Source organism: Chelon labrosus (assembly GCF_963514085.1).
Source record: "Chelon labrosus genome assembly, chromosome: 20".
NCBI classification, from domain to species: domain Eukaryota; kingdom Metazoa; phylum Chordata; class Actinopteri; order Mugiliformes; family Mugilidae; genus Chelon; species Chelon labrosus.
Window position 1 is genome coordinate 5,353,033 of NC_140353.1, and position 10,137 is coordinate 5,363,169.

At 41.7% G+C, this 10,137-nt stretch overlaps 1 protein-coding gene across 1 annotated transcript; it reads right to left on the minus strand.

Moving 5' to 3' along the window:
* Window positions 1–6,061: 6,061 nt before the first annotated feature.
* txlnbb (taxilin beta b) lies at window positions 6,062–9,623 on the minus strand. Its single transcript, XM_084568462.1, has 9 exons — window positions 8,938–9,623; window positions 8,556–8,647; window positions 8,251–8,421; window positions 7,701–7,895; window positions 7,298–7,417; window positions 7,122–7,196; window positions 6,939–7,031; window positions 6,648–6,743; window positions 6,062–6,561 (listed from the first exon to the last, which is right to left on the minus strand). Exons 1-9 carry the CDS (start codon window positions 9,170–9,172, stop codon window positions 6,067–6,069), a joined length of 1,572 nt encoding a protein of 523 aa, XP_084424588.1. The 5' UTR covers window positions 9,173–9,623; the 3' UTR covers window positions 6,062–6,066.
* Between the last annotated feature and the right edge of the window lie 514 nt (window positions 9,624–10,137).

Below are 10,137 nucleotides of genomic sequence, written 5' to 3' on the forward strand. Positions count from 1 at the left end.
AATGCAGCTTCCAGATTATAATATCTCAAAAAAACTCCAGAGGGATCGCAGTGAAATCTTGTGCATGTTTCATGATCCCCAGAGGATGAATCCTAATCATCTACTGTGGTTTATAACAGAATACCTAGAAAATGAATAACACTGCTATTAGATATAACCCTATTTTGTATTTAGAGCTAATTAGCAAATATTAGCAAGCTAACACACTTGACAACATAACATCTAAATATCAGCATGTTAGAATTGTCTTTGTGCATGTTAGCATGTAGACATCAGCACTTGTCTTGAAACACCTCTGAGCTAAAGCTGCTAGCACAGCTCTTAGTTGCGTCAGTCACGTTTTAACCTTTATTATTCATCAAAACCATTTGTGCTTTCAGAGACTAGCTTGACAGTAGCAGTGCTTTCAATGACACATGAATATATGACACAAGAATATTCATTCCAAAACCTTGGCTGCAACAGGACCACTCCTTTTTCTTTTCTTTTAATTTCATAAAGACCCAGGAGCCAAAATACTCTGATGCATAACATTTTTTCTCTACATTTTGCATGAGATGAACTGCGTTACTCAAACTCACACCATAATGTAAACATTAACCAACTCTGAGTTTTGCTTTCCAAGAAACTAAAGATATGTATCTAGAATCTTGTGGTGTATGTACGCTGCTCGTCTCTGTACATTGACCCAGATACTTCCCAGACATATGTAACAAGGGCTTTGTGTTCAACCAGTAAACCAGTCTCAGTAATTGTTGCAAACATTTTGACCTTGAAAGGATCACATGATTGAATGTGAGTAACAGCAATGTAGGCAGCTAAAAAATGTTGAGCCACATTCACGTACATTACTGTATATCGATACAAGACAGCTTACATGATACGTTACGCTTTATTTGATTCATGTAAAGTCATTATATACAGTATTCTCGGGCTGATACTAAAGCTTTGTCTTGTGCCTAGAGCTGCACTAATGAGTCGCTTAATCAATCCGTCAGTCTGCAGACAATTACAGGTGGATACAGTTAATATTTGAACTCTAACATAATATTTGTGAAGTTGTGGTTTCCAGTTTTAACTTTTGAAAACCTTGCAACAGTCTTTTGGTCGTATTGATACGTTTGGGACTGGACAAAATAATAGGAACACCTGCAAAAGGCATACCCAACGTCAGCGCCAACATTTTTATTAGCTTCACAGACAGAGCTTGTATTTTAGTTAAGATTATATTATTTGCTTGTTTGTTACCATTACTTTACGCATTATACCACAATTTGAAACTGTAGAATAGAAACAATAGAAACTACAGCATGTAACAGAACACTATTGCTTGAACCAAGACGTACTGCAAAGAGACTTGTGTTTTTAATACGATTTTTATTACAAAGTAAGTTTAATCATTCCTGTTACAACGGTAAGACATCTCCAAATGTGTACTGTATTTCTGGTTTACATATTTATCATATGTGTAAACCAGCAAATTCAAAATAATTAACAACATTTACCACTTTATGGCTTGGTTTAACAGTCACTCTGTAGCAGAAATGAATCAGCTGATATCACCTGTTCCTGCTCTGTCTTTAATTAATCTCTGCTGAATGAGTTTAATTTTCACTCTGCAGATAAAATGTCCTCCACCGTGGGTCGGTCTATCGGACTCTGGCAGCAGTGAGACAACAGAACCCTGCCATGTTCGTCCAAAACAAAGTCACCTCCCAGCTGAAACGAAAAAGAGAAGCCAGTAACAGGTACTTTAATTATTATTTGAGACTTAATGTTTTTGTCCTGTCAAATAGTTACACAAATTTACACATGCAGTTCTATAATCACTATCAGCTGCTTCAAACTTCACCTGAAACATGTCGTCTTGAATCGTTGGGAGACTTCGTGGAAACTCCATGTTGTCGGCTACGTATTCAGCGTAGAGCAACATGTTGCTGAAGTTTAACACTTTCTTCAGGGACGCTCCAAGGCCGAATGCAGCGTACATCTGCAACACCCAACAGGAAGTTTATTTATTTATCAAGTCACGCAAAGAACGAAGAGCGCTTCTGCTGCCCGGTGTTGACCCCTGACCTTTCTCTCGGGGTCCAGCAGCATGTCGTACTGACAGCCTGTGCCCTGTAGCCAGTGTGAAGCTCCCTCATTACAGCCGAACGACACAACCACCACTTGTAGTGAGTGTTCATCCAGGGACCTCTGCAAGATATGCAAATAAAAAGATAAAAATAAAATATAAAAATATAACCCATAAGATTCCTAAAGAGGCACTTTGGACCTTAGTGTGCCCTTGCTGTCTTAGTAGCACCTGACTAATTCATTAATTTGTTAACATGTTTTAGATTTAGATTAAGATTTTAGAGAGTATGGCTTCAGCTGATCTTGGCTTTACAAGAGAATAATCATTTAATTGGATTCCTGATTGGCCGACTGATGTTTGCTGGGAGCCAGTGGAGGGAACGAGACCTAGGCTGAACTCTAAACTCACTGTGTGTGCAGACTAAATCAAAAAGAAATAATTGACTCAAAATATATGTAACCATGAACTGGACATCGCTTCCAAGAAGAGAGCTTTCCGATGTCTATTAAATCATTAAAGCGGAAAACAAACAATTAGTTTTAACTGTATGCAAATATAATTACTGATTCACATTTGAACCAATTTTACACAGAAGGACTTTTATATGTTGTCAGCAGACACAAAGTTGATGCGGTTGTATGTTAAAAACGTGAGCAGTACCGATGGGTTTAGACAAAATGTTTTATTGAAGTCTTATTTGGACGAGTGTGCGCTTGGTATTCACCTGATTCTTCTCCAGATCTTTAATATGTAGCCGACACAGCAGACAGGAGAACTGACGGATTAACACCAGCAAAGTCTTCTTACCTCTCCTGAGATATTTCCCCAGCGTCACTGTTCTGTGAAAACACAGAGGAACAGAAAAACAGTTCAGAACTGTCAAAGATGTTTAGCCAGGTGTTTCATAATAGGGCATAAAAAAAAAAGACTTTAATCAAACTCACTCTCCGGTTCTGGCATCGATGAGAGGCGTGTCTGGTGAAATACATTTTGAGCGATGGTCCCCGTCCAGTGTTTTCACACTCAGTTGTAACTCATCATCTAAACGCTGCAGAAAGGCGTCCCACTGCACCTGTGTTACATTGGCTGCAGTCAGTAAATATAAGAGGGTTCAGGCAGTAGCAGGAGTTTCTTATTTTTATTTCAATAACTCACTTCTAGCTGATGAAAATCCTGAACGGCTTCCCGCAAAGCAGCACAGCTGTAACATCAAGCGGCATAGTTTTATTTGAGTTCACGGTGGCTGTGACTCGGTATACTTTCTCAATAAATAAGCATATACACAGGAAGGTTTACTGCACAATCAGGAGACTCTCAGCAGGTTATTATCACCAGTTACAGTCATTGGTCTGAGTCAGTCCATAGTATTTAAAAGCCATAAAAATAAAAGTAGATTTTTGTTTTTGCTCTTACTGATTGTTTTCCCCCCACAGATCTTCTGCATCCCTTTTCCTCGTCACAGAGAGGCTGTGAAATAAAAAAAAACTCAAGTGTAAAGCTGAGTGCATGTTTTTATGAGCCTCGTCAATCTATGTGCTTTTATCGCTGTAAACTTATTAAAAGCTTTTACAGTTACAGGCTGTTAATGTGCCGAAGGTGCTGCTCACAACCTGCTGTACAAAGCTGCGGCGGCTTCGATCAGACCCAGCAGAGACCGCTTTTCCTCTATGCGGATTTTCTGCCTGATAAATTCCTGACGTGAACCTGTGTGACACAAAGTACATGAAATTAGTGTGTAACGGTGTTTATAGGTTTAATCTTAATACGTAATGATTGACGGGCCTCCTGCTGCTGCCACTCGTGGTACAAACCTACAGTAAACCGCAGGCCAACTGCGGAGCACGGTGTCTGCATGTCTATTTTTAAGCACACTTGTCTGGCCTCGCGAAATGCTGCCTACCTTCCCTGCTCTCCTTCTCGGCGAGGTCCAGCAGAGCTTTTCCTCTCTGAACAAAAGCTGCGAGAGCTTTCGCACAAGACGCCGCAGTTGACTCTAGTCCTTCAGCCATTTTTTTGAACTTATGTTCACATTCTGACACAGTTTCTTATCAGTGACCAGAGCGACAACAACCTCTGCTTTCTCTCCAAGTCCAGACTGGGCAAAGATTTTCCTGTGAAGCTCAGTTCAAAGGGGCACTTGACTGATTCTACTCATTATCATCAGTTTGCAAGAAGCACAACTCACTCTGTGAAACCATTTGTATAATGTTCCTGTGTGGCTATGGAGGAGCTTTGTGAAGTATGAGAATGGGATTTATAAGAAATGCATTTAAAGACATAGGAAGGCTCGAATACTCTTATGTGGGAGGAAAGGTAATTATGGGAAGGACTTCCACAGTCACAAACTTAAATTTGCAGCTGCTGGTTTTCTTGTTCTGCTGCTTCTCATTCATTAATAGAGATTCCTGTTTTAATAATCAAACGTGACAGTAATACATCAAATAGCGATTGTTTTACTGCAGATTTGGACACTTCAAATTCAGTATAGTGCTGCATCTGTGATGTTGCGTCATGCTATCTTTAACACCAAACTCTGGATATTGTGAGACGTCCAAATTGTGTTTTAGTGTCTAGTTGGATCTGTCTGAGGCTTTCCAGGTCGTAATTGCAGCTTGAATGTTGCCGTGACTAATGGCTATTTACAAGAGATAATTACGCTAACTTCAATGTTAGAGAAATGGAGCATAATACATAAATTCTGTTTGTAGCGCCATGGGAAAGGAACAAATCTGTGACTTTGGAGCTAAGGAGTGAAACCTAAAAATGAGTGAAATCTAGTGATATCAACATTTTTTACTATTTACTATTATTAATATGTCTAAAATATGTGCCATAATCCTAAGTGGTGTGGAATCTTGATAATCTTTAGCGTCTGTTTCCTGTTAGCATCGACTGTATCGTATCTTTAAAGAGAGTGAAAGGATGTTTGTGCTGTTGATTATTCTTATAACAGTAACCTAATGAGCCAGCTGTGCACCTGTTAAACTCTTCAACAATTAATACTTGAATTACTGGCTCTATCCATCTTTTTTTAATCAATTATTAATCATGAATATGTGCTGCAGGTATGCCTTATCCAGAGGCACCTTCGTCTTTTTTCTGTCTCTTTTTACCCGGCCGGCCTCAAGCAGATAACTCTTTCGATATGGGCTTGAGGTTCTGCTCAAGGTTCAACAATTAATACTTGAATTACTGGCTCTATCCATTTTTTTTTATCCATTATTAATCATGAATATGTGCTGCATGTATGCCTTATCCAGAGGCACCTTCGTCTTTTTTCTGTCTCTTTTTACCCAGCCGGCCTCAAGCAGATAACTCTTTCGATATGGGCTTGAGGTTCTGCTCAAGGTTCAACAATTAATACTTGAATTACTGGCTCTATCCATATTTTTTTTATCCATTATTAATCATGAATATGTGCTGCATGTATGCCTTATCCAGAGGCACCTTCGTCTTTTTTCTGTCTCTTTTTACCCGGCCGGCCTCAAGCAGATAACTCTCTCGATATGGGCTTGAGGTTCTGCTCGAGGTTTCTTCCTGTGAAAAGGGAGTTTGTCCTTGCCAGCGTGACCTTAACGCTTGCTCTGGCAGTTTCAGGCTCAGGGTTTTGTATCTAAGATAATCTTTTAATTTGTCCCACAGTGGAGAAATTGTCTGTAAATCTGTAGGAATAAAAATTAACTGTACATGCAGTTTGGGGGTTGTAGCAGTCATGCTTAACTTCTTGTGTTGTGTACCTTGGTTGCGTGATCACTGAACCAGTTCATTTTCTAATGCTGTTGTCAGTGTTTTGTGTTAATGATCGTCAAGCTGTGGTACATAGCCTCACAATATAAATGAAGGTTTTATCTGTGTTTTAGAAAATGCCTTTTTAAAATGAACCTCTTAACATATCAGGGTCAGACACTGAACTCAAAGCCAGCATTTCTCTTTTTATTGCTATGAATCTCACATGAACCAGGTTTCTTTTCACAGTGGTTTCACCATTAATCGACTGACTCCATTTCCAGATTTCTCTGTTCTTGGTCTTCGTCCTCGTGGACTTCCTGCTGTTTGCTCTCCTCTATGTGGTTCTCTTCTTTCTGCTGGACGTCCTCGGAGAGTACATGCGAGTCCAGGCTAGTTTCTGTGGGTACAACATGAGAGATTGTGAAGGAGTCGGCGATCTCTTTGAGGCGGGCCTCCTGAGCCTTCAGTTTAGCCAGCTCCTCGGTCAGTGGAGTCGTGACTGCCGGTCTTGCGGCCGGGGCGGCGGCTGTAGTCTTCTGGACGGGTTGTTCCTCTTTTGGGTCTTTGGGGGCCTCCTGCACGTCAGGGTGCTCCTTCTCTGCTGCCCCAGCAGTGTTGACATCCGGTTGACTTCCGCCTCCCTGCACCTTCTCATATAGGCTCTTTCTTTCTTCTTGCAAAGCCCTGCACAGATTCTCCAGCTTCTGATTCTTGACGACGAGAAGCTCAAACTCCTTTTCCTTGATCGCTTTCTGAAATAGTATTAAAACAAATAGAACATTTTAGTGAAGTCTAGTACGAGTGAGTCTATTCATGGCTGAAGAGAAATGTTTCTTACATCCGACACCATGTCAAGGAGACTCTTGTTGCAGCTATCAAAGCGAGTCTTCCATGACTGGCACTCTTTATCCAGCTTTTTCATTTTCTTGGCCATCTGCACCACAAAAAAAGCAAAGCATGTCAACCATGTGCACACAATCAAAGCCTCCTCTAAAAATAGTGATAGATATAGGATTGTCAGTATTTTTGAAGCGTTCTCGAAAAGCTCATGGGACTCTTTCCTTTCAGCAGATAAGCTAAACAATCGAATATCATGAAGACTTCAAATGTTCTGTAAAACCGTGCTTACTTTGTCCATGTCCTGTTTGAAGCCGCTGTAGACGCTGTTACTCTTTGATACCGTGCCCTGGAATTCATCAAACTTCCTGGAGTACATATCGAGCTGAGGAGAAATGGTGACAAAACATTATCTGTGTCTGCAGAGAAGCAGACAAACAAGTCAATGTTTCTCTGTGAAGCTCTGTTACCGTACCTGGGTCTTCATATCGATCTCTTGCTCCTTCATGACCTTGACTTTCATTTTATACTCTGCCGCCTGTTTTAGGAGCTGTGTGGAGATTGAAATGATATATGAAAATGAGCATTTGGGGATTGCAATTGTGAATGTGTTTTTGAAACGGTCGACAAATAATGATACACAAAACTTACAAGCTCTTTCTCCAGCTTGTGCTTCTCCTCGGACTCTTTCAGGATCAAGTTTGCCTGCGTGAGTTTGGTTTCCAGCAGCTTCTCTTTCAGGTCTCTGTGCTTGAAGACCTTTTCCAGGTTCTGGAAGACACGCAGGTGAATTTATGAGTGGTTTTTCACACAGAAGGCTGTTTCATTTTCTCGCCCAGGGAGTTTTGGCTGCATAAAACTGAAATACTGTAGCTAATAAATGTTAGACCCAGGCGCGAATAATTCATGGGCACAGATGAGTCTGGGTTTATATAAGTAGGGTTCATCCGGTTTCAAGTTTGAATGTAGATTGGGAGTGCAAATTGACTTTCTGACATGGTGTGACTGTCTGGTCTGAACCCTCGTCTGCTTGTGTATGTCGCAGGGTCCATACCGCCTCTCGCTGGTCGTACTGTGAAATGAGTCCCTTCAGTTTTTCTGCGAGGGCACTGTTCTCCTGACACAGCTTGGTGTTGCGGGTGCTGTGTTCCTCGATTTGGGCCTGAATGTCGCTGAGCGTTCCCTGGAAGTGGGTGGTGATCTCTTTCCTCTTTAGGTCGTCCTCCCTGCATCTCTGTAGGGTTTCTTCCTGTAATTCAGAGGCTCATGTTACTGCTAAAACCACACAAACTGAATATACTGTAGAAGTCTTGAGCATTTAATTAAGACTGGCCCAGATTTCAGACTGGACTTCCACTGCGATTTAAAATAAAATCCTGCTGGTCTGACTGACACTTGGCTTCACAGCAGGAGTTGTGGGTGTTGCCGTGGAGGAGGTCAAATCCTGAGCTTTGACATAGTGGCTGATTTCTGGTGCCAGCTGATGTCGTTTCCTGTCGAGCACAACATATGCTGGCACCACCTGGCCCCTCAGCTCAACTACCAGCTAAAACGCCATTCTTGTTTAGTTCATCTTAAATCTTGTCGAGGAGGAACATCAGTACCTTTAACGTCTTGTTGTGTCTCTGCAGCTCTCTGCAGAGGCTCTCCAGTTTACTACGAGCCAGCACGGCCCGGCTGTGCTCGCTTTGTAGCTGGTCCTTCTCCTTCATCACCTGGAGCAGCTTCTTCTGCAGAACCTTCATCTGCTTCTGATCACTTCGATGCTCCTCCAACTGCAAAGACACACACAGAAATGCGCCTGTGAGGCTGGATATATGTTTTCCCTGCAACCATTCCCCAACGCGTCTCTACGCAGAACTGCGCTTTCCTTTTAACTTCTCTTTGCCTTCATTCATCATCCTCTCACCAGCTCAGCGTGCTTCTTGATGATGGCCTCCAGTTTCTTTTGTGGGCTGTCGAGTTTGTTCAAACTTTGCATCAGCAGCATGGCTTCCTTCCCTGAACGGCCGCAGAGAATTTCAGGTTAACGCGATCACCCTTTTATCAAAAACTCCGTTGTTTCACACTGTGAACAATCACCTAGGCGTCTAGGCACGCAAACTATGAACGATGTGTGGAAATACTATTTTACCTGCACATCTACTGCAGACGGATACGCTTACACGCGTTACGGCTCTGCTTACAAACCTATCAGTTTCAGTACAACTTGGACTTCTGCTGACTGAGCTGAATCAAAACCACCTCTGCTAAAATCAATAAAACATTTTGAGAGAGAGAAAAAAAAACACCTAGATTTTTGAGCATCTTCTTCTCTAGTTTCTGGTCCTTGCGGGTGTCTGCCTCTTTGACGACTGTGACCTCCTCTGTGTCCTCTGGCTCAGCTGGAATCTCGTCAGCCTGGTAGGTGCTAATGATGTCCTCCAGCTGTTGATCCAGGTCCTCTGTCAGGTCAATGTGGCGATCCTCGGCTGGCGAGGCTTCCGGACCCGTGGGTGCAGGGCAGCTCTCCTGACAGGGCTCCATTATTCTGAGCTAGCGCTGGGAGGGAGACTGCTGGTTCTGTAATGGACCCCGGGAATAAATAAATTATTTTCAGGAGGGTTAGGATTACTGTACGATTAAATCTGACACGTTTTATTTTTTGTGAACTACAGTGCGGTACATTCAAGTACTTTACCCTTGTGTATTCCTCTTTTTGGGCAAAAGCCTCTAATTTGACTGGCAATACATTTAGATGTAATTACATAAAATAAACCATATTAATCTTAGCTATTTGCTAACAGGGCTAGGTGAGTGTCTTTGCAGTCTGTCTCCATCAAAGCGGATGAACAACCAGACACATTAGATGTCATATCTTGACATATGTCTGTACAGACGATTATCAACCAATTATTTTTATTATCAATAACTCTGTTGATTAATTTAATCGTGGCAATTTAACTTGATGGCAGAGGTTTGGAAAGAGACTGAATCTGTGAAGTGACTACCCTCATCAGGTACCACCACGTTGCCCTTGAGCAAGGCACGTACAAACTGCGGATTGAGAAATATGATATTTTTTCCATAACCTTAGCGGCTGCAGGCTTACTTTTCTTGGTCTTGAAAACAGCAAAAATGCCGGCTTTTGTGTTCAAAAGTCAGCCAAGGTAAAAGCTAAGCTCATTAATGTATTAAAGTGATCGCATAAATGCTGTAGTATCTTAATTTCTGGTTGCGTCTCTCTTGTGTTGTGCAAGCTCACAGCCAGAGCCTGTTTACGTGCATAAAATTAGTGCAGCCTTCACACTGCCTGTGCTTTCACAACCAGAGCACATGGCACCTGTTCCAGACCCGCAGGCTATTTTAGGAACTTCTTAATATGGGCACGTTATTTATTTAATTCTAATCCACTCTTATTGATGTCGGCGTCAGTGGTTGTGAGTAGAAAAGCTGCATTTTTTCAATCACTAATATTCAGTAAAAAACACATTAATGTTATAGTATGATTT

Bases quoted from the DNA above. Each gene is read 5' to 3' on its own strand.
- txlnbb (XM_084568462.1), bottom strand. From the start codon at position 9,172: ATGGAGCCCTGTCAGGAGAGCTGCCCTGCACCCACGGGTCCGGAAGCC. The intron at 8,648-8,937 runs GTGTTTTTTTTT...GCGGCCGTTCAG, and splicing joins GAAGATGCTCAAAAATCTAG to GGAAGGAAGCCATGCTGCTG. The intron at 7,418-7,700 runs GTATGGACCCTG...CGTGTCTTCCAG, and splicing joins AGTACGACCAGCGAGAGGCG to AACCTGGAAAAGGTCTTCAA.